This window comes from Gavialis gangeticus, unplaced genomic scaffold, assembly GCF_001723915.1.
Source record: "Gavialis gangeticus isolate Ggan-Ray unplaced genomic scaffold, GavGan_comp1, whole genome shotgun sequence".
NCBI lineage: Eukaryota > Metazoa > Chordata > Crocodylia > Gavialidae > Gavialis > Gavialis gangeticus.
This window is the reverse complement of record NW_017729018.1, coordinates 13,785,382-13,809,305: the sequence shown is the minus strand read 5'-3', so window position 1 is coordinate 13,809,305 and position 23,924 is coordinate 13,785,382. Positions and strand designations below refer to the sequence as shown.

At 52.4% G+C, this 23,924-nt stretch overlaps 1 protein-coding gene across 1 annotated transcript; it reads left to right on the top strand.

The window, feature by feature from the left end:
* The first annotated feature begins 5,715 nt into the window (after positions 1-5,715).
* On the top strand, positions 5,716-22,687 carry SLC25A42 (solute carrier family 25 member 42). The gene is made up of 8 exons (XM_019513605.1): positions 5,716-5,998; positions 10,958-11,077; positions 13,285-13,396; positions 16,532-16,557; positions 17,392-17,558; positions 18,176-18,292; positions 18,425-18,576; positions 18,938-22,687. The coding sequence occupies exons 2-8, from the start codon at positions 10,994-10,996 to the stop codon at positions 19,261-19,263; spliced, it is 984 nt and encodes a 327-aa protein (XP_019369150.1). The 5' UTR covers positions 5,716-5,998; positions 10,958-10,993; the 3' UTR covers positions 19,264-22,687.
* Positions 22,688-23,924: the final 1,237 nt, after the last annotated feature.

Genomic DNA, 23,924 nt, shown 5'->3' with positions numbered 1-23,924 from the left:
GTTTGCAGAGATGGGGGCCCTGGTGTTCAAGGTTGCACCCAGTGCCTGGGGTAGCAAAAGCCGGGGCCCTGTTGTCCTGGGGTTGCAAAAGGTCCTGGTGTCCGAGGTCGCAAAGCTGGGGACCCTGGTGTTGGGGGGTGGGGGGTAGCAGAGCTGGGGGCCCCGGAGTCTGAGGCTGCACCGGTGCCCAGGGTTGCAAAGCTGGGGCCCTCAGTGTCCAAGGCTGCAAAACTGGGGACCCTGGTGTCCTGGGGAGCTTGCAGAGGTGGGGGCTCTGGTGTCCAAGGTTGCACCTGGTGCCTGGGGTTGCAAAGCTGGGGGTCCTGGTGCCCTGGGGGGTGGGGAGCAGCCCCTAGGAGTGATTTTTCTAGCATCGTTTTATCCAGGGCACAGATGAGGTCTGCACCGGTCCCCCTCGCATGCCCTTGTCCCACATGCTCAGCCGGCCGGGTGCCCTATGGCCATCCCTGGAAGAGGATCCGTTTCCCAGTGAGTTTCACTTTCCAGGCAAATGAGAAAGCAGGATCTAGGTGTTTTCTGAGTTATACAATGCTCCGGGCTTCTCTTCCCTCCATTGGCTTTGATCAGGGGCTGGCGTTCAAGTCCAGCATGGGGTCAAGCCTGGTGTGCCACCCGCCGACTGGGGGTGTTTTCATTCAGCGGCCCTAAATGTGGGAGGAAGGTGGGGTTTTATGTTGCTGCTTGGGTAACCAGATGGCTAGCAAGTCACTTGTGCTGCTAGCCTGAGGCGAAGGGTACGTGGGGTCCCAAGGGCCCTGGCTCCCCGCGGCAGGAGGCTGGGCTGTCATATGTCCGTCCTCTTATGCAAAAATAAAAGTTGGCACTTATGCTGCTAGCTTCGATTCCAGTCGCCCTTCCCAAGCCTCGTGTAAGCAAAATGTTACTGACCAAAGGCCGCTGGCCTTCACTCGGCCTCTGAACGTGGAAGAGGAGAAACCAGCTTGAGCTTGTCGTAAAGGTGGGACAACAACGGGAACTCAAAACTCCTAGAAAATGCTGGAAATGATAACAGAGGGGAAGCCATGCAGCCGGGCTTTCCAAGCTCCACCGGACTATGCAGCCTGCTGTCCCGAAGGCATAGCAGGTCCTGCCCTGATTAAAATGCTAAGCTTCTGCAGAGCAAAGTTGCTCCTGGAGATAGGACTGAAGAGTTAAAAATGTAACTGCACTCTGTTGACAATCATTTTCTGGTTAGCTATTAAGCTCGCTACTAGCTGTGAAGTGTGGGTTTGCTGTCTACCCTTGCTTGGAAGAGACAGTTTCATCCTTATGCTTTGCAACTTCTCTCGAATGAATGAGCCAGGCTTTTGCTGGCGATCGGCTGCCCTGGGGAGGTTCGTGTGGTTGGGAGGTTGGAATGTTTTGGAAATATGCTTGTGTGGTTTTTCTGTCTTAGATGGTTCAAGTTGTGAAGGAAACAGGAGGTGTTGGTGGCCTGTGGGTACAGCGAAATAAATGAGGGAAGAGAGCTTTTATTGTGAAGGTTGCTGGAGGGCCGGGGGGGCTGACCAACAGTTGAAAAGTGAATGCACTTAAAAATAACCTGAGGTTGGCTGACCCTGGAGTCCGGTCTGTGTTTTCCAAAGCAGCCACTGGACTCATGTGTTTGGTTTGAACCCGTGGGAGGAGGGGTGTCCTCACAGAGGGGCTGAGCATCCGTGTATCTCATCGACGTCTCGGGGAGCGGCAGATGCACTGTTGTTTCTCTGCAAATCAGTCTTGCGCTGCATGCCCCCACCTGAAATTTTGTCTGTGCTGTAGTGCTCTGTCTCCACTGGACCTCGCAATGCTTTCCCCATAAAATCAGCATGAGCCCTGCATAGAGTGGCAGCAGAGCTGGTGCACTGGGGAGAAGGAGAGCTGGCTTGATGCAGCATTGCTCGTGTCTGGCCCCAGGCCAGTGACTGTGGCACAGTGTTGTGAAAACCTTTTACGCCTCAGCAGCTCTGTGATCGATGTGCTGATTGAGGCCAGTCTACCTGGGTGCCTGGGAGGTGACTGTTTCAGATGTACCTGGTATGCTGAGCTGGGCTAAGGGAGGCACCAGAGCTGACTTGAGCGCAGGGTTACTTGTTGAAGCAGACTGCTGTGGGCTTGGTACAGGACAAACAAGTTTTGGGCCAGAAAAGGTCCCTTTCCTCTAGCAATTCTGCTACAAAACATGCAGGATCCTGTAGGCTCGTTGCTCTGTCACGTCGAACTGGCATGGGTCACTGGACGTCAGCGTTGGAAGCACTGTAGAAATACTCGTTGTTCCAACTCTCCAGGGAAGGGAGGACACTTATCCCCCTTTCACAGAGAGGGTGAACTGGAGCATAAACAGCTTGTTCAAGGTCATAAGAGAAGTCAGCCTGGTTGGGGTTAGAACGCAGGAGTTCGTTGTTCCCAGGTCTCCCACTAATCCCCTAATCCCTCCTGTCATGCAGGAGGCTAGAAGTTGATGTGCCATCATGTTGAGATTTTGGGCCGAGCCAGCTCTCTGATTAGTCAGGAGGGATGCTTAAGGTCGCAGGAAAAGCTTACCTGGTGCCAGATGGGCAATGGAACAAGAAACCAAATGATTAGATGCTTCAAGTCCTTAAATTCAGAAAAGCCCAGGGAAGCTGCTGGGGGGGTATAAGAAAAATAATGTTTTGCAGGGATGTGTGCATATGGGCTAGGGTTTAACGAGGAACAACTGAGTTAATGTTTTATCTTTTTAGACTCTGATGCATTTAAACAAATGTCAGCTTCAGGACAGACATGGTCATGTTTCCAGGTGTTCTGTTAGAAGAGGTCTGGATGAAGGCAGCCGTGCAAGCAGTTGCCAGTCAGAACAGGGGCGGCCTGTAACAGTATATAACAAGGGGAACGGGGCAGACACTTTGGTCGTTCTGTCTCACAGGCCTATCGCTGGACCTCCTCTTTGATTTGGACATCTCTCTGGCAAGGTCCCCTCTTCCAGACCCACTCTAAACCTCACCTGTTCTTTCTGCACCATGCGCCCAAGGTGCAGCCTTCCTGTCCATCTGTGCTGCTTGAACTCTTGTCATCTTGATTACTGCACCTTGCTTTCCCTGACCATGGCAAAGGTGATCTTACCCTGCTCGTAGGCACTCAGGATGTTGGGCACTTGGATATAGGTACTCTTGAGCCTGTCCCATCTTTGTGCATGTCTCCCCTGCATCTCCCTTCTCTGTGGCGTCAGATGCTGGTCATCCCTAAAACATTTTGTTGCAGACCCCTTTGAATTGTAAGTGTAGGTACTGCATTCACATGCTTTTGTTTGATCACAGTCTTCTTTCATGGACCCCTTAGACATAGTCTGTGGACCTGCAGGGATCTGCAGACCATGGGTTGAAGACCAGTGGCCTACAAGAAACGGGATAGTGGTTAGGGTGCTAATGTATTTCAGTGACCTCTGTGGACTGGGCTGGATAGTGCAGAGAGCTGTCTGCTCCGCTCTCAGTAGCTGCTTGGGCTGTCCTGTTTGGAGCCCCAGTCCATGGATAGTCCAGTAGTTCCACTTGGGAAGACGCACCCCTTTTCTGCAGAGATTTAAATTCAAAACAATACCTCAAATAAGGGATAAACATCCACCTTGTCGGGCAGGCCTGGGGTTGTGAGGCAGGGGAGTCGGGTCATGAACCAGGCTGGATTAACGTGGCTGTCCGTGTGGGATGCTGACCTTGCATGTTTCATTGGCCTCACTCTTTTGCACCAGAGCTTCTGCAGAAATGCCTTTCAAGAGATGGGCATCTTGATGAGGAGGAGACTGGCTTCATCTCCTCATCCTGCCATAGCTGTCTGATGAAGAAGGCTGGGTCTGAAAAGAACTAGGTGCTCCTCATCAAGTAACTTTCCCTGGGCCCTGTTTGCCAAAATTACGATCTGTCCTGCTGCTAGGAACTGGCCTTCAGTCTGGTTGTGGAGGAGCTCCCAGCTGCAGTCTCCTTTTAGAAACAAGAGAATCAGCTGTGGTCCCGGCTGCCAAGATTTTCTATTCTGTGGAAAGTGCATTCCAAGCTCTGTTCAAAATGTGGGTCTCCTGGACTGCGCTGAATAGCACACTTGGCTTTGCTACCAGGCTTTTTAAAAAGCCGTTTTCCAGTGCTCAGTGTCTGGCTCCAGTTGAGCATAATTTAGAATCATGCAAGGACTTTGCAGCATTCTTCTCCTAAGTTATTGTGCTGCTTGGGAAGGAAGGAGTTGTCTCTGCTTGTTGGGGGGCGGGGGGAGTTGCATTTGCCTTGTACTTTGGAATTAAAAAAACCTGTTGAACTTCAAGATGCTTCTGCTAGTGAAAATGCCTATTACGTGAAACATTGATGCTGTCTTCAGCATTCGATTAAAACTGCACGTACAAAAAACAAGCAAACATCTATACAGATCTCATGAGCATTAAAAATGCCATGGACTCTACAGGCATAATGCCTTGGGGTTTAAAATCTTGACTGCAATCTCATTGGGGAATTGCTTTGGTTCAAGTGCTTGGATTCTTCTTTGACTGAGGAAGGGTACATGAGCCCGAAAGCCTGCAAATAGAGGATTTTTTTGCACTTATTTAGTTGGTCTAATAAAAGATATTATCTCTACCAGGAGTTCTGGATTGGTCAAGCCTTTTTGAAAATCTTCCTGGGGAAAGCAATGATGTTTGCCCCAAAAAGTGAACTTCAGCTTCTGGGATTTCAGTTCTTGTCATGTTTTTCTCTCTCTCTCTCTCTCTCTCTCCATCAGGTTCAGTTATTACTCAGTTTCCTTCTGGGGGCAAACTAAGATTTCTTAGCTTCAGTTGATTGTTCCCCGTATCTGTGATGTAAGGCAATGTCTGTTAGTGATGTGATGATGAACAAACCAAAAAAACAGAACCAGATGGAACCAACTCGCTATGGAGCCGTGTGGGAGGCTGGCTCTTCTTGGTGGAGACACAAAAGTGTTTTTTCTTTCCTGACATCAGACTGTTCTGCCACAGGTGTAATCTGCTTTATCTAATGTTTCCCTAACAAATGTACCTCCAGGCTCTTCTCAGGAATGGAGCTCTGTTTGTACTCCCTGTTTGTACAGTCACAAGGAACTGCTCTTCTCTGCAGGAGCAGCTTCTAGTCTGAGAAACTCCTGATGAGGGATGGGAGAAGAGATCTAGCCTGTGCTTGGTTTTCTTGGAGGAGACTCAGGAGAGGTGCTGCTCCCTGGTGGTGGTTCAAACGGATCTCACGGTGTTTGTCCTAGCCAAATTTTAGACAATTGTATCCCACCTCCAAAATCCCTCTTCAACTTCAGCTGACTGCAAGGTTGGAGACTTCCTTTGCAGCTCTGAATTGCGCTGTGTTGCTAGTAGCTCTGTTTGTGGGATGGTTGAAGCCCCCTGTATTAGGATACGGGGAGGGGAGGTGTGTTACAGATGTCAGTTGTTTGAGCAACTCCACTTGACATTGCAAGCTTGTGTTGCAGACCTGGCATCGGCTGCCTTCCTGTCTTCACCGTCTATGGGCCTCTGTGCTTCAGTCCCAGAGCAAAGTGCCCCCAGTCCCTAAATCTCCTTGCCATGTACTGGGTCAGACACTGGGTCCATCTTGCCCAGTCTCCTGTGTCACAAAGGGGCAGAGGCTGAAAGGGAAAGTGAACTGGGTCTGACCAGGGTTTTTCCCCTGGTCCTCTCCCACTTGCAGCCTCCAGCATTTAAGGTACAGATAGTTCTGATTCAGAGGCCATGCCTCTCAGTCCTGTGCTTAATAGCTACTGATGCCCCTTTCCTCCAAGAATGTGTCCAATCCTGTTTTTTAATCTGGTTAAACTCTTGACAGCTAGAGAAGTGCAACAGCAAACTGGAGATAATGCTGCTTGTTTTACTGCCACAAATCAAGCTTGTCCATGAATATATGGAGAGGGGACACGTTCCTTTAGCAGCCAGAGTCATGCGGTCGTGCTGTTGCCTGTCAGATCGTTGTGCCTGGTGTTGCAAAACGCTTTCATCATTGCCACCAGCGTGAAGTGGAAGGTAAATACATCTGAGAAAATTGCTGTGCTTGGCAAGCAGCTTGCTGACACTGCTGGGTATTTGCATTGCAATGGCTTTGCCATTTGCTGTGGAGCAACTGGCAGTCTTTTAGAAACTTTGCTGTCTTGCACAGGTCTAAAGAGACATAAAGAGAATACAGTGTCGAGCAAACATGTTTCAGTAATGACAAGCCACCAGCTAGTATATTGGCTGGATGCCTCAGCCTGCTGTATGTTAACTGAAGTAGTCAGTGTAAAAATGGGAATGGCTAGGTTTCCTTTTGCAGCTATCAGAGTATTGGGGTGCTTAAAGGCAATGAGATTCTGCCAGGCCTGTTTGTGGCATCTGAACAGCTGCATGCTTCAGTGAATAAGCCGCCTGCAAGGTGAACTCCTCCTTGATCAGCAGAGGAGTAGTTGTTGCCAGAAGGAGGCCAAGAAGGATCCTGTTCTAGGTGCTGTTCTGTCTTGCCTGCCAGCACTGGCATTCCTGGGAGTGGAGCAAGACCTAGGGCCTGCCCCAGGAAAGGACATCGCCAGCAGGCAAGCTGTGCAAAAGCAGGGAGGTGTGCAGGTTGTCTTTTAGTTATGGCAAGTTAATTTCATTAGGCTTAATTGAGAGGTCAGTTAATAACCTGCAGATTGTGGCTTTAGCAATGCATTTTTTTTTTTCTTTTAAGCTCTGTGCTCTGAGTTTGAGATTAACCCTCCCGTTGCCAGTTGTTGGAGCTTTGTTGGTATTTGAGTCAATCTTTTTATTCTTTAGGTAACAAGGTGCTGTGTCGATTCTGAAGGCCTCATCTAAGGAGGGAGGTCTAGTTGCAGTATGGGGAAGAGTTCCTCCACCTAGGAAAGCTCGGTGATTTTTGCAGAGTTGAGACACTGTTCTTTTTGGGCAAAGTACTGATGGAGCAGTGCATGTGCAACTTTCTTCTTTGGGAGCCCTCTCTATGATCTGACTCTGTCTCATCTGTCCTTAATCCAGAAAAGAGCTGTTAAAAAGTACCTGGCCCATCAAAGGGTTAACTTGATAGGTGAATTGAATCCGTAGGCTATGGTTTGTTCGGATACTTGCAGAGCGGAGCTAGAGATGAAAATCCAGGAGGACTGTTCTCCTTCACGCGCACAGAACATGCTGCATGTCCAGGAGCAAGCGTGGGGCTGAGGATTCCTGTTGGCTTCCACATTTACCAAGGCAAATCCAGGAAAACTCTTGTGACAAGACCCTCAGATATGTGGCCTGTAAGCCAGGCGGGTACCACGTTGTCTGTGACCAGCGTGCACTTCTCAGCCAGGCGCTCAAGGGTTCTCGGTGGAAATCTGTTTTGCACCTTATTGCTGACTAACGATGAGGAATCCCCTCAAGGGGTTAACTGCATTTCCTCCTTAGCCTAGAATATGAGAAAATGCTCCTTTCTACCCTTTTCAAAGATTGGAGTCACTTTTCTAGGACTTAAACTTGGCAGATATAATGGGCGCTTTGTACTTTCCAGCCAGTGGGCTGGAGTCCTGTTACAGAGGCGCAGTGTGTGTTACTGACTAAACTTGTTTAATCTTTGAAGCCCACCATGGCCAAAAGTTTTGCTTTCACACTGTAAAGTCTCTTGGGCAGGGAAGTCATCTCACCGCCTGTTTGTCCAGTGCCTAGCATAACGAACCACTTGCCCGTGTGTGTGAGCTATGGGGGTGGAGGGTGCAGGAGCAATATGAATGACCTGCAGGCATACAGTAGAAAGTAAAACCCATTTGCAATCCCCCTCCTCTATCCCCCAACTTACCTGGGCCGCATGTTTAAGCATAGGCAGTTCCCAGGTGCTGAGAGATGAAGGGTCTCTGTAAATATTGAGCTGCTCCCTGCCACATTTCTCCTGATGGCTTGAGGATCAAATCTGATTGATTTAGTAATGAACTGAGGTTTGTTTCCTAATTGTCAGGCCCTGCCAGCTCACGCTGGATCCTTAAAGAGAAACTGGGTTCCTTCTGCTAATGCATCATTAGGGCTCTTGTTACAAGTCAGCTGATGCATGAGCCGGAGTAGCATGCAGTTCCCCTGTCGAGAGCTGTGCTGTTCTGTAGAAAGAAAATGTGGGAAGAAACATCTTTCCTGCTCTTTTCCTTAAGCCCTGAACCTGCAGAGACCTCCATGGTGCTGAACTGAGGTATGCATGTAGAGTAGGTGAAGCTCTGGTACTGCTGGTGTGTAAGGGGGAGCTCAGGATAAGTCTTTGCAGAATCAGTGCCTTAGCTCCTGAAGTAAGATGCATCTCTGAACACATTAACGGAGAAGATCATTGAATAAGCTGATGCCATGCTTAGTGCATGCACCTCTGCTAAAACCCTCCCAGGTTTACTAATTTCCTTTTCTGTACAGAAAAGTCTGTCTTGGCTTAAAAATCATTTGGACTAGCTCCCTTTGAGTCGCAATCGCTTGCAAACACTGTCGCAGGGTGATGCTGTGGACACAAGCACGGATGTCATTGATGCCATTCCTTGCTTAGGGGGGAATGGGGGTTGCTGCTTTGGTCCACATTGCTGAGGCAGGGCCTGAGATGGTGAAAGGTGCTACCTTTTGCTTGTGGCTTTCACTTTCACTTAAATGCACTCTTCTCTGATGGAGTCTTTAGGGAAATGGGATGAGGAGGAGACCAGCAGCTGCTACGGGCAGTTGGAAAATCAATAGAGTATTTTACAAAGTGACATTGGTTTAATAACATCATCCCTTGTGAGGTATGCTGTCTTGTTCTCTTAGTCCTGTGATCTTTATGACTCAGAGTTTCCATCTGAAGTGGCCATGCTGTATCCCATGTCTCTCTCTGCAGGCTTTTCGGGGCATACATTGCTATTTTTCATTGTTCAGGTCTGATTTGGAGTGTTAAGTCTCTTTTTTCTTTACCATTTGAATTGTTACCCTCTGGGTGTCCTGCTCTGAACATCTGGGGAGTGGTGAATGTGAGCTCTAGCAAACAAAGGCGGTGTCTGGCATTCAAGATACTGCTGCCCGTTTGCTCTGCTTCAGAGCCAGCACGTGGGTCATGCGTGGCTGTGGGATCTTCATCACATAGGTCGTGCATGAACGCATACAGAGAGGATTTGTCTCTTGGATTACATGAATATCGCCCCAATGACAAGGGGGATCTGGGAAGAGAAGACTAGCACTGATTTATGGCAGCAATATGATAAAATAGGTCAGCAGGAGTGGAAGGCACTGACAAGCACATGGATATCTGGAGAAGTCTTAAATGAGATACTGGGCCTTCCAGAAATGTTCCCAGGTAGGCTGGCTGTTGTGCCTCAGTTTCCCCACCTGTGGAGTAAGGACTGACGTGGGGAATTTGCTTGAGAATGAGACTGAGGAAAGCAAGCTCCCAGTTCCTCACTGGAATCACTGGTCCTTATTCCCCCCTTTCCCCTCCCCTTTTCCCAAAACATGGGGTGTTTTCAGGTCTGGAGATCTCGTGTCGTTCTAGCATCTGGCATTTGAGCTGTAACACCGAGGGGAAACTCTGACCTCGGCAGCTGTTTTATTCTCAAATGGTCTGATGTAATCTGCTGCTTGGGGAAAAGCTCCTGAGTCTCTTACAACTTTTACCTAAATATTTTGAAAGGAACTTATTTTCTCTGTCATGGGAGGGATCAGAAATAGACAAACCTGAGGAGCTAAATGGATGGTGGCAGGATAGGGGCTGCAGCTGCCACTTGTTGCATTTGAAGTCCTTTTCCCCTGTGACCGTAACACGGTAGTGAAGAGTGGGGTGACCCTTTCCAGAGACTGCTGAGAGCACATGTCCCAGTGAGAAACCTCCAGACACCCATTGCCAGCAGCAGCTCAGCCATGCTTGAAACTGGTATGGCTAAAAGGAACCTGATGTGACTTACTGTGCTGTGCTGTCACATCATTGGCATCATCAAAATAGTCTGTGTGGCAGAGATGAGGCATTGGCTGTTTATTTTAGGAAGCTGATGGATCCGGTTGCTCATGCCACCCTCCTTGAAGGGATTGCTGGGACTAGTTTTTCCTCTTTCCCTACCCAGCAGTACAAGCCCTGTGTGCCTTGTCCTGGAGGAACTGGAGGTTGAACATGCAGAGAGAGAGGCAGCCGGGACCCTTCCCCACAAGCATTGGGGAGGGCAGAGCCACATTTAATTCTTAGCTCCTGAAAATTATGTGCATTTTAATCTTGCCCTGAAGAGCTGGGGTGTTAGAAAACCATAGTCACAGCAAAGAAATGTGCCAGGAGGGAAGCAATTGACTATTTTTAAGCCTCCCTGCCAGGGGTGATATAATTTGCTGCTAAAATCCCTGTGGGCAGAAATGGAATGGAAACAGATTGAGGATGGTCCTAAATAGTACCAATTTCAGATTGCAAGGGAGGGGGCGGGATGGGAGGAGGGAACTGATTTAGATACCCCCATTTTGAAGTCTGGCGGGACCCCTTTCAGGGTCTCAGACTGGTTGAGATCCCACTGTGTCTGTCTGAGTGCCCGTCCTTGGGGCCAGCGGCATTAATGGCAATCTTAATTGCAAAACAATTCAGTATGTGACTTTAGGAAGCTTCCTTGCTGATGCTGCTTTTTTTCCTATTTAAACTATGAAGCTGGGAACATTGAGTTATTGCTGCGTAAGATCCAGGATCTCTGCAGCATCCTGGACCCGAGATCTCTCCCAGGTCCAAAGCATACCCATGAAGGCACAGGAAAGGGTAAAACCACTTCCAGGAGTAGTAAGCCATGTGTTTTCACTAGCAGGGAACAGCCCCATAGACGGAGCCTCTGCAGTTGGTTGCCACGAGGGAGAGCTGCTGTGCTGGAGGCCTTGGCACATACTGCCTTGAAGCAGGTCTGCCTGTGAGAAGGGGCCTGCAGTGCAGGTTATGCTGTGCTCCAGGGCAAGCACAAGCAGTACCTGAAGGTTTGCTCCTGGCTCTTGCTTAACTGCTGCTTTGTTTTGTGTTCAGTTTAGGAGCTATAACTCTCCTGCCTAGCAAGCACGCCTGGTATGGGTAATGGTGTGAAGGAAGGGCGAGTGGGTCTCAAACAGAGCAATGTGGAGCCGATTGTGGCCGCCCGTCTCCTACCTGAGGTAAGAGTGGAGGGGGAAGTGGGGGGGTTGTAGTGGATTTGTGGGCAGCTAGCTTCTCTGCAAAAGAGAACTGAGTGTCAGCAGGCCTGGGCATCCAGCAGGAGCTGCAGCAAACGTGCTATTATTGCACCCTTCCAGTATGAACACTTGTGAAGCTGCTGTTAGCAAAAAGGTTGAAGACAGTCTAGGCATGAAGGTGGGGGCAGCTGGTGGGATTCTAATGACAAAGATAATGTGCAAGCCTGAGTCACCTCCTGGCTGGTGTCAGGAGAAGGGGGAGAAGGGATCGTCTCTGGCAGATTATCTGAATAAATGCAGTTGTCACAATGAGCTGGCAGAAGAGGCACAAGTGTGAGGTGGGAGTTTGCAAATGACAAATGCACCAGCTGTGTGAAGCTAGTCTGGGGGACTTGTCTGTCCCTTCCTGATCCTGGGCTAACTTACCTCACTAAGGGACATGAGTTTCCACCTCACTGTGCCTGTAGGATAAGCCAGGCTGGAGGACAGTGGTCTGGATGGTGACGGAGACAAGCTGGGGATCCAGTGTTCGGCACTTGTGATGCTGCAGCCTTGCCAACAGCTCAGTCCGGTTGTCTCAAAGAGCTGTCCTCTGTGAATGGCTGCATACAGCAGAGCCAAGGCAACTGGAACCTGTTCTTCTCCTGACTTGTGTCTTGTGTCTGCCCTTGGTTGCCTGACCCTGTCTGACCAAAACGCTTCCTGTAGTTCAGGCAGGGCTTGCAGAAGCTTGGAGTTGCCTTTTGCCTCCCTTTAGCTGAGAAGCGGGGGAGAGCCCAAGCTGATGGACCCTGAGAGTGACTCCTGCCTGCCTGCCTGCATTGCAGTTATTCTCACTAATGAGATGGGCTGGTCAGGTCATGGCAGAGTGGGCCAAGCAAAGTAAGCAGCAGTCTGTTCCCTGCTCCATGCAAGTCTGAACTGTGCCACTAGAAGCTAAGGTGGCCAGGACACACCTGGACTTTGCTGACAGCACAGCTCGCTGCCTTCCTAGTGTCAGGTGTCCCAAACTTTCCCTGGCCCTGTCTGCGTGTTCTGAAGAACATGAAGCTGGAACATGTGACAGGAGTACAAATGCTGATAACCCTTCCACTCATCACCCTCGTGGAACCTCAACACCTTGCCCTGAGGACCCTGAGACCAGTTAATGTGGCTGGGGCATCAGTGGAAGTACATGTTTAAAAGAACTAAGTGCCAGGCTGGGAGTCCGTGGCTCCAGCCTGGTGAGTGCAGCACCCAGCTCATCCTGCAAGCATGGAAGGAACAGACCCCACCAGTGTGAAAGGTGCCCGACTTTGTACCCTGCCAGACTCATTTAGTCTTTGCCCTTGGGCTGCAACCTGGAGCTATGTTTCTGCTTTGGAGTCTCTGACATTTGGGAAGTGGGATTCCATTTTGTGGGGCCTTGGCCTCAGTTTCTGATCATCCTAAATCCCTTTTGATCAGGGGATTTAATCCAGGGAATTCTAGGCAGCAAAGACCTGCCAGTTGTCCTTGCCCCAGGTTGGGAGAATATTCCAGTAGGGCCCCAGAGATGGCTTTTTGCCTCCCTGATCTCAGCTAGAAAAGACTCTGGGCATGCCTCTGCTGCAGGGCTTGCTGGGATTCCCACCCAGGCTAGCCCCCCCAGGTAGGTTAGTGTCTGTGTAGATTAGATCATGCCCAGTCCTGTAGCTTCCTTCTCATGGTGGCAAGCTGCAGTGGAAAAGCCCCTCGCTCCTGTCTGTCTCTAGTTTCAGAAATGGGTGTTGCATCAATGCCAACAGCTGGATGAGGTCGCATATGCATGCTGGCCTCGTGCCTTGGCAGCAGCCAAAACACAGGCTGCCAGCGGAAGTGATGTGTACAGAACCCACAGTACCTTGATTAATTGAGTTGGCAGGTTGGGAGCATAGGGTTCAGGAGACCCAGACACATTCTTCCATTGTGTATTGCAAAGCAATTCACAGACCAAGGCAGGAAATGTAGAGCACACCTCCACAAAGCGTAGCACTAACCCTAGTTACTGTAGCCCCAGGACTGGGATGGAGAGTGGTTTCACAAGGGTGGTTGAGTCTGGCTTGACCACGTGGGAGCTCAGAACGTGGGCAAAGCTGGCCTGTGTCTGTGCAGCAAAGTTGTGCCCTTTGCAGATGTGCATAGTGGTTGCCTGACCTTGCTGAATGCCGGGACGTGCTTTGTTGTTCCAGGGGGGTCCAGAGAAGAAGAACGTGCTCAATTCCCTGATGTCTGGTGCCTTGGCTGGTGCCGTGGCCAAAACGGCTGTTGCCCCACTGGACAGGACAAAAATCATGTTCCAAGGTGAGTGCTGCTGCACCCAGGACAGAGCAGAGCCCCCATTTTCTGCTCTGCAGAGCCCTGGCTGGCTTTGGCAGCGGTGGGGCCACGGGGATCAGTGCAAGGCCAGAACCTGCATGAAGCAGAGCAGACTTAGTCTTTCCTTCCTGGTTGGGATCATAGTGCCTGATCCTGAGGCCAGGAAGGGTCAGGTTTAGGAGCTTGGATCCTGCTCCCGTTTGACCTCCAGTAGAAGAGAGGACCTTTTGGGTCCTAGGGGACAATGAAGGCAGCAGGGGCACATAGGCGTTGTGTGCTCTTCCTGTCTCTGCCTTTGGGGGAAGGTTCATAGACTTCATAGACAGTAGGGCTAGAAGGGACCTTGGAAGATCATCGAGTCCAGCCCCCCATCCAAAGGGCAAGAAGTCAGCTGGGGTCATAGGATCCCAGCAAGATAAGCATCCAATTTGCCCTTGAAGGTGTTCAATGTAGGTGCTTGAACCACCTCCGATGGCAGGCTGTTTCAGACCTTGGGGGCTCGGACAGTAAAGAAATTCTTCCTTATGTCCAGCCTGAAACGGTCTTGTAGTAGTTTATGACCTTTCGACCTTGTCATCCCTTGGGGCGCTCTGGTGAACAAACGTTCCCCCAGATCCTGGTGGTCACCCCTGATAAACTTATAGGTGGCCATCAGGTCACCCCTGAGCCTGCACTTTTCCAGGCTAAAGAGCCCCATGGCTCTCAGCCTGTCGTCGTAAGGTCTGTTTTCCTGACCTCTGATCATGTGCGTGGCTCTTCTCTGGACTCTCTCAAGCTTCTCCACATCCTTTTTGAATTGCGGGGCCCAAAACTGGATGCAGTACTCCAGCTGCAGCCTCACCAAGGCTGAGTACAATGGAAGAATGACATTCTGGGATTTACTTGAGAAGCATCTACAAATGCAAGCTGGTGTTTTAGTCGCTTTACTAGCCGCATTTTATTGCAGGCTTACGTTCATCTTGTGGTCAGTGATGACCCCAAGTCTCTTTCTTCCATAGTGCTAGCCAGCGTAGCACTGCTGAGCCTATAAGGATGCTGCAGGTTTTTCTTCCCAAGGTGGAGAACCTTGCATTTTTCGGTGTTAAACACCACCAGGTTCTTGTCCGACCATTTGCTGAGCCTGTCCGGGGCAGCCTGGATCACCTGCCTGTCTTCTGGTGTGGATGCTTTGCCCCAAAGTTTGGTGTCATCGGCAAACTTGGCCAGTCCACTTCTGACTCCAGTGTCCACGCCATCTGTCTTTGGGGGAAGGTTTTTAAAGTATGTAGCAATTGTGTGCTAGAGACCTTGCAAGGCAAACCAAAGGGGTGCATGATGCCATATGGACTGCTTGCATTTCTGTGCCCTGAGAAATGCCCCAAAATGTCAGCGAGGAAGTAGGAACAGGGGACACTGGGAAAATCAACTTCTGAGCTGTCCTGCTGCAGAATGGGTGGCAGGGTTGTACATCTTGCTATACATCATTCTGTCTTGTTACAGATTAGTAACATCTAGGTTGAGCCAGCTCTGTTTGCTGTTTAAATCGGTCACACTGAGCACTTCCAGAGGCAAAGGAGCAGGGGGAAGAATGTCTGGCTTCGCTTGGCATCGTCCTTTTGGACCCTGTACTCTAAAAGTGACCACCTGACAGCACCTTCAGCTGTTTTGAATAGCAAATTCTCCTGCCCTCAGTGGGAATTAGGACTTGGTCCAGGGCTCATCATCTGCCTGACTGTGGGTATAGTCCAATAAATCCCTATGCAACAGCAGGAACCAGTAGGAAGTACCGTACCCTGCAAGAGGGGGTGGGTGTGACTGGCTAATGCCTTCAGCTTCTATGGAAGCAGCAGATTTAAGCTGACCTGGCACTGTGGATGAAGTGAGCTTGAATCAAGTCTGATCCTTGGCAGCAATCCTGTTTGAGGTGATTGGGTTCAATCATTCTCTGCTTAGCGGAGGCCCACATCTGGTGCAGCAGGGGACAGTGGTGCTGGCTGGAGCTGGGGGAGGGGGAGCTAAGAGCTAGCACAGTTGCAGGGAGCTGAGGTCAGGGCTGAGATGCATCTGCAGAGCTGTGCATGGTATTGCACCTGCTCATGTTAAGCGTTGCAGCTGATGGAAGATGTTGAGCCGCAGCTGAGAGCACATAGGTTGTAATGGGTCCTGGTGAGCAGAGGAAGGCAGCAGCAGTCTGCACATCACTGCAGAAGTGCCCTGAGCCACGTCTGGTAGACAGATGGGGTACACGGCTAGCTTGTTTGACCTGCTGAACTGCACGGGAGGTCACTTGTCTGATTACAAGCAGCCACTTCTAACTTCAGTATTCCAGGGAGTTCCCTGTCTCTCACTGCCGGGAGGGTTTTGTCCTGGGAGTGGCTTGCTCTCAAGGAAGGGAAAGAGACTGTGGGTCATGTGGCCTATAAAAGTTATCTCAGAGTGCGTAGCTGGGTAGGCCTCAGTGGGCAGGGCAGCAGCATGTTGTACACAGCTCCCAACTGCCAGAGGGGCTTGAGGGAGCAGCAGAAAAAATAGGATTGCACAGTACTGTTGTGTAGACAAGAGAGTTACAAACCACAAGGAATTTGAAAGCAGCTGAAGAGGAGGCTGGGTCAAAACCATGCGTCATTAGCAGGGGAGTTCTGCTGGGGGAATTAAACACCAGAGAAATCTCCCTTCCGCTCGCTGTGCATGTCCCGTAGCCAGAGGGGAGCTGTCCAAGCTTTGAAAGGACACTGGAAAACCAGTGCCCTGATTTGGTAGTGAGCTGTGTTTGGGGAAAGCCTCCCTGTCGTGGGGAGTCCAAGGGAACCTTTGCCCTTTGCAAAATGTGAGCCTAACTCTGTAACTTGTGTGCAGGTGTCTGTTAAATATGCATCACTCTTAACACACAGAACTGGCTTATGCACCCCAGGTCTATTCACCTCCCCAAAGTAACCTGCCAGTGTTGGCAGAGGACGGACCTCTGTCTGCTGGGAGGTGGCCTGGAGACTTGGAACTGAGGGAAAGGCGCATAGAAACAATCTCAGTTGCCGGTGGGGCTGGTTTTTTCTGTTTGCTGAGCAGAATGCTCATCTGATCTTTGCCACTGCTGTGTGCAGCAAGTCCCAGCCCTCACCACCACCTTCTTCTTTTTTTTCCTAGTGTCTTCAAAAAGATTTTCTGCCAAGGTGAGGCTCCATGTGTGTCTCCTGGTGACCGGAAGCGTTTGATTAACGGCAGCAATAGTAATAAAAGGGCTCTCTGTTGTATTTAACTGTCCTGCCTGAGTTTTATTAGCAGTGTTTAAAGGGAAAGAGCACTGAGGAAAAGCCTTGTAAAGATATTATGAAAGTTATTTATAATACTCCTCAGGACAGAAGCTATCTTGGGCATGCCTGTGCCCATCTCACTGTTCATAGGGGTCCCAGTCCTCAACTCATGCCTCTGTCTTGCAGAGGCACCTAAGTAACATGGTAGGAGTTCCTTGGGCTCTGTTGGGTAGGCCCAGTCCCCGATGCCTGTCCTTCCTCCCCCAGCTGACTGGAATTGGTTCAGAGACTGCAAGTGTGACTTTGGGCAGGTGCTTTCCAACAGGCTTGCAAAGTGCTGTGTGTGCCCAGTGCAGCCTGCTAATGTCCATCAGCCAAAGTTTGCTTTTTTCCCCCAGTTTGCCCCAAGAATATTGATTGAGGGCTGTGAGCTGCACAGACCTCAGGGCAGCCTTGCCTTGAGGGGCTGAGTCAAAAGACCTGCCATCTCCAGCTTTTCTTTTCCTTTTCAGCATGTATTGTAGGAAAAGTGCAGCTGGCTTTTGTGTCCTAAACTGGTGCTGTCGTGTTGTGACTCTGAGCACAACTGGGGGAGCAAGGGGAAATGGCTAACATCTTCCCACATCGCTCTGGGGTTGGGCCTAGGGGCATTGTTTTGCTGGGACTTGCTCTCCCCTGTAGAAGATGCTCTAGCTCCTTCCCAGGTGAAATGTTATGGTCATGCAGACCCCTCTCACTTTCCACTGTGTGCAGGAAGCCTACAGATTCATCTACCGCAGCTACCTCCATGACGGCATCTGGAGCCTGTGGCGCGGCAACTCAGCCACTATGGTCCGGGTCATCCCATACGCTGCCATCCAGTTCTGTGCACACGAAGAGTACAAGCATCTCCTGGGCAGCTACTATGGTTTCCATGGAAAGTAAGGCCCTGTAGGGCTGATCCTGGGCACAGCAGTGCCAGAGGACTGGGTTTGGCAGTGCCAGGTGGGGAGAGCTTGAGGCCTGGGGGAATGGGGATGCCCCACATGGCTCAGCAGAGAGCACTACTGCCAGGAGAGCCCAGTAACACACAGAGACGGAGGGCAGGGCTGCGCAGAGCACAAAGGCATGTCTCTGCTGCCCCCATCCTGGCTTTGGGGCCCTGGATAGACTTCCCCTGGCTGGCTGTTTCCGGAGGGTGAGTGCAAGGCCTGTGGGGCTAGGAGGTTCCTGGGTGCCAGAAGGATGTGGGGCAAAACCAAGCATCGTTCTGCTGCGAGAGAAGCAACAGGCTGGGGTGCCTGGAGAGCTGCCACCCAGCCCCTGTGCCCCAGCCCAGGTCCTGGCCTCTCACTTGCCTCTCTCTGCATGGGCAGGTGGTATCTGTCCCTAATGCAGGGTTCCCTGCGCCTCTGACCCTGCCATTGCAGCAGCCTGCAGACTGTCCCTAGTACCAGCTCCAGGAGGATTTGGTGTTGCAGTGGAGGGAGCCTAAATTAAAAGCAGGTCTGACTTCATGCGCACATGAACTGTTCATTCTCCTCTCCCCTCATTGCAGGGCGCTACCTCCCTTCCCGAGATTCATTGCCGGATCGCTGGCAGGCATGACAGCAACCATGCTGACTTACCCTCTGGACATGGTCCGGGCACGGATGGCAGTCACACCAAAGGAGATGTAAGTGCCTCAGAAGGACATGTGGCTCGCCTGTGAGAGCTGGTGAGGTCTGAGTATCATCTGATGGAGGTAGTGCAGAGTCACTCCGGGGCTTTGTGCAGACGCTAACCCTCTGCTTCTGTCCCGGGGCAGGTACAGCAACATCATTCACGTCTTCATCCGCATCTCTCAGGAGGAAGGGCTGAAGACCTTGTACAGGGGTTTCACACCTACCATCATCGGTGTGATCCCATATGCTGGCCTCAGCTTCTTCACCTACGAGTCACTGAAGAAACTTCATGCAGGTAAAGGCTGCAGCAGTGCCCTTTGCGTTGGCAGAACTGTCTCCTATCCTTGCAGTGGCAGGATGCTGGCAGTGCCTCATACCCCTGCTTTCCCCGGGGCAGACTAAAGAGTGTGTTTGAGGCCTCAGGTATTGTGCCTGGATTTTTACTGGAGGTTTTAAGAGCAGGGGAGACAAACATCTGTTCAGGGGTGCTTCAGACAAGGGTGATCCTGCCTGGGACAGGGGGCTGAACTAGACATGATCCCCTGAGGGCGCTGCCAGCCCTATATTCTGTAAGCCAGAGGTTTGGAACTGGGTCACAGGAGTCCTGGCTGGGCTTACAGCTGCTTACACCCTCCGCCTCTCCCCTCCATTCTCAGATCACAGCGGGCGCTTGCAGCCGTACCCCGTGGAGCGGCTCCTGTTTGGGGCCTGTGCGGGCCTGATTGGCCAGTCAGCCTCCTACCCCCTGGACGTGGTGCGTCGGCGCATGCAGACGGCCGGGGTCACAGGGCACACGTACAGCTCCATCCTCCTCACCATGCAGGAGATCATCCGTGAGGAGGGACTGGTCCGAGGCCTGTACAAAGGGTTGAGCATGAACTGGGTCAAAGGTCCCATCGCCGTGGGAATCAGCTTCATGACCTTTGACCTGACACAGATCCTACTCCGAAAGCTGCAGCACCGCATGGACGTCCAGAGGTAGTTTCTGTCCCGAGCATTGGGAGAGGGGGGCTGCAGTGCCTGTGGAAAGGCAGGAAACACCATCACGTCCCGCCACTGCCGAGGTTTGACATGGTGATTTTCTTGTTGTAATGAGCCTCTGAGTTATCTGGAATTAACCCATCCCCAGGTGAACACCCCGGCCCCTCCTGGTCTGGGTAGGCTGCCACCTCCTTGTGTTTAACACTTTGATGCTAGGAGCACACCAAGCTGAAGGTGGGCTCCTGGCTTGTAGAAGAAGAGGTGCCCCTCCTTGGATCCTGCCAGCAATCTCTCTGCCTGGCAGGCAGGCCTTGGCCGTGCCATGCTGTGGGTCTGAGGTGAGTGCCTGGCCGGGCTGACTGAAGCAGTTGGATCTCCTCTGAAACAGATGGGGCTGTGCTGAATGCCTCCTGCACCAAAAGGCGCTGTGTACACCCACCACCCCTCTTCCTTTCCACTTCCGTTGTGGTCTCGTTGTTGCCTGTCTAACACCCCACATCTGAGCCCGTCTAGAGCCAGCAGAGGCTGCGGCTGGCATGGAAAGAGCTAAGAGCACCAACTTGGAGCTCCTGTGCCTGTCCTCAGCTGGGGCTGGGATCAAATCAGAATGTGAATGGGGGGCAAAAGCAGGCCATCTCTATAAGTCTCCCCCCTTGTCCCTAAAGGCAGCATTTCCCAAGGGTTTTAGCAGATCCCAGTATTAGGACTCAAGAGAGGTAAGAGGGGATGCTGCCTGCTCAAAGCACCCCCTGCTGCCCCCACACACAGTATTATCAGGCCTGCTTTATCAGCACTGCAAGAACAAACATTGTGTAGGGGTGTGTATGCGCATGCATGGTGCAGACCTGTCGCTGTCCTCTGTGGTGGCTGCATGAATGGGATTGACCTAACATTTACCTCCTGCTGCAGAGCCACCCTGCTGTGTGGCTGGGCACTGCCTGGGCTTGAGCAGCCTGGCGGGTTCACTTGGGCTCTGGCAGTTTTCCCCTGGAGTTCTGTGGGGCCAGCTCGGCCCTGGGGCGTCCTGCGCGGGCTGCTGTGGCCCCGTGCTGGGCTGAGCTGCAAGTGTGAAACGGATCCCAAAGCATGTCTGAATGTGACTGGGAGGAGGGCTCTGTGAAGTGGTGCTTTGAGGGGCTGCTGCACACTCTTATACCCACCTCTCTTCTCCAGGCAGCTGAGGCCCAGGGGGAGGTCTCTCCTCAGTCTGGCAGGGGTGCTGCTTGTGGGGGAAACGTGGAGGGGATGAAGTTGGAGGCAGGCAGACTCCAGCAGGATCCCTGCCACCCCCAGGCATGATATTCTGTTGTCCTTGCATTGCTCTGGCTGGCTTAGGTCTCTGTGCTTGCTCCTGGAGCAGGCTGTACTTTCAGTGCCAAATGTTTTCCAGCATGAGTACATGTGACAGGTGCCTGCCTGATCCCCTGCGGTGCGGTGGGCCAAGCTGCTAACTTGCCTGTTGGCCTCAGTGTTACCTCCACAGCAGCGCACAGGTGAGGTGAGGCCTCAGTGGGGTCTGCCTGTGAGCGTCAGCCAAGGTGATCCCCATCCCACTCACTGCCTTGTCTTAGAAGTAAATTGCTGTCACCTGGTGTTTGTGCTGTCATGTGGCTGCACAGGCCATGTGTCTGTGGCAGGAGACAGAGGCCAGGCTTTTCCTGATGCCACCATGCAGGCGAAGCTCCACTTGTCCCTCTGCAGGGACTTGAGCCATTCCCTGTCCCAGCGGAGACGCTGCCCGTGTCCGTAGTCAGTTGGGACCCTCAGGGGCAGTACTGCACGATGACAAGAGATGCAGAGGAGCAGCTGGGGCTCTGCAGAGCTGTCTTGGCATGGCCGGGCAGCTGTCAAGTTCATCCGATCCCTCTGGGCTCCTCTTGGGGCCTGCTGTGCTATAGCCGCTGCTCCTGGGAGTGAAGCAGCACTGAGGGGGCGCAGGAGGTGGCTGGGTGGTTGCCCTGCGCTGCCCCTCTTGCCCCTCAGACTGGTAGTGCCAGTCTGAAAGGGCCCTGGAGCAGAGGAGCCTGGTGGGACACGGCCTTTGGCTGGGGAACCTGGGGATGCATGGGGCAAGGGGAGGGGGCAACTGAGGCCTCTGCACCAAACCTCCATGCCCCAGCGCGAGCCTGAAGGTGGGTCCAGGTCTGTTGGTGCCTGGCTCCAGGGAGCCTCCTTCCTGGCTGCAGCTGATTCTATCTTAAACTCTAGTTTCAGCCTAATATTTTCCCTGACTTTCAGGCCCATGTTAGCTGAGAAACAGGCCGTTTCCTGTCAGTCATGGCAACTTCGGTGTTCTTCCATTGCTTACATAAGTGTTCTTGGAGAGACCGTGTGTGTGTGTGTGTGTGTGTGTGTGTAAGAATGGACGTGGTGGGGGGCGTGTACTGAAACATCTTTGAACTTTTTATCAAGTGCCATTCGCTCACTTTCTCCCCTAAATGCCTGCGTCCTTTCCTGTCAGAGCCTTGCACACAACACCCCTCGGCTCTGTGCAGCTATCCCCTCCCTGGCCGGTGAAGGTGCGTGATCTTCCAGGAGTTTGGAGGGTCGAATGAAAGAGACCCAGGTAGGAAATACAGGGAGGGGCTGATCCATTGGAGGCAAGCCCCTGGCTCTTGCATATGCCCCAGAGGCCTCTCCATGGGCTCTCTGGGAGCACAGGGCTTGAGTGAGGCAGCTGGCCACAGGGTAGGGTGGTCAGGCCTGCAGCAATGGCAAGGTGGGTGGCAGATCTGGGTGCATGGAGAGCTTACTGGAGGGCAGGGTGCCCTGGAGCAGCTGTAGCAGCTGGGAGCAAGGGGTGGAAGCGCGGCAAGGCATGTAGCGAAGGCATGTCTGCTGGTGCTGTGGCAGTCGTTCTTACAAGCGCAGTTGGGCTGCGTGGCTGTGCAGAGTGGTATAGGCCTGTCGCATAACTCGGGCAGCTCTTGTCTCAGCCAGGCTGGCACCAGACAGGTGCAGCATCTCCCTGGGAGCAGCGGTTTGAGTGAAGTCTGGCACCAGGGAGCACAGCTGGCAAAGGCAGGGAAGCAACATTGCACTGGCAGTGGGAACTGCCTGGTGCGGTTCCTTCCATTCTGCTCGGGGCCAAGACAGCATATTATGGCCTGGCCTGGCTGGGGCCAGGGAAGGGAAGTTGTGAATAAAATCAGTCCTGTCCTCGCAACATCCAGTTCTCCCTTCCTCCTCCCCGCACCCTGCCTGTGTGGTCTATGCATCGAGCACAAACCCTGTCCAATGCCTTTGGTTCAGATGTGTCCCCGCCATGCGTAGGTGCCTGTGTGTGTGGGCAGATGGATGGCCCTCCTGGGAGCCGGAGCTCTATTTTGATGCCGTGAAGACACTTTGTTACAGAATGTTTGTATCTATTTTATGATTTGTGCCAAGAGAGGATGTATATTTAATAAAAAACAAAACCCGCCTCACTTGCTCTGTGCTCCTCTGCTGGCCTGGCCTGACGCAGGGAGATCGGGCCCTGCTCTCATGGTACCAGGAGTGAGAGGCCTCTTCCCAGGGCTCTGGGCTTCCCCTGGCCCAGGGATGAGTGCAGGGAGCTGAGCACTGCTGGCTGCTCTTGTGAAGGGAGGGTTTCACTTGGTCTGGTCCTCTTGTAACCCAGCAGGAAACGCTGCCCTGCAGCTGCTTCTGCCAGCATCAAGCACCCTGGAAGGGAAGCTGCTGAGGGCTGGGTTTGGAAGGCTCCTTATCAATGGGAGCTTTTACTTGCAAGAAAACAGTGAAACATGTGGGAAGGCCTTAAACTTCTGGCATCTGGGGCGTTCCCTGGCCTGCATCTCTGGGGGAGAAGTAGGCAGCTGAGCAGTGGATGGTTGCGGCTCCCTGCTTATGCTGGGAAACCTATGGGGCTCAAGCTGCCCCACTCCCCCTGGGCATCACCCTCCCAGCAGCCTTGCAAAGGGGGTTTCCAGTGCATCTGCCCCGGGACAGGAACCAGCACAGCCTTTGCTTGGGCCAGAGCAGCCATGGGCTGCTGCTACGTGCACATGGGAACCTGCCCCTGGGGCAGACACCCGGTCCTCCTATGCTCCCCCGTCTGCACCCCCTCTCATCAGGATGTGAAACCGGGGCATAGACGGAGCTGGGCCAGGGTGGTGGGGCTAAGCTCAAAGTGGGGTCATGGGGTGACCACCTTGCCACCTCACCTGGTGCAGGTGGTTACCGCCCCGGCTGCCTCTCACTGCGTGTGAAGTTAAACCAGTGGCCACCAGAGGCTGCTGCTGGCTCACTTTTTCCAGGGCACAGAAGCACCAGCTTCTCCATACACAAAGTCAGTGCATGAAGCAGGAGCAGAGACAGGAGCTTGATTCGTCCCCGGCCTCATTGCCCAGGACCTTGCCTCACTGCCCCTGCCTCCTGGGCCTGAGCAGCAGGAGCAGACTCCTCAGCCCCTTCCCCACACCACGGGGCCTTTGGCACTGAGCCCTGGGCCAGGCTGGCCGGCCTGCTGTCCTGCTCCTGAGCTGCCTTGTCCTCCCCTTGCACAGCAGGGAGGGGAGAGCACAGGGCTGCAAACAGAGAGCTCGGAATTCAAATCCCATCTGGGGAAAAGGACTAGGAGCCCTGTCCCTAGGCTAACAGGCTATACAGTGGAGATCTCCTCTAGACCTTTCAGCTGGGCTGAAGTCCCCTGTTGCCACAGGG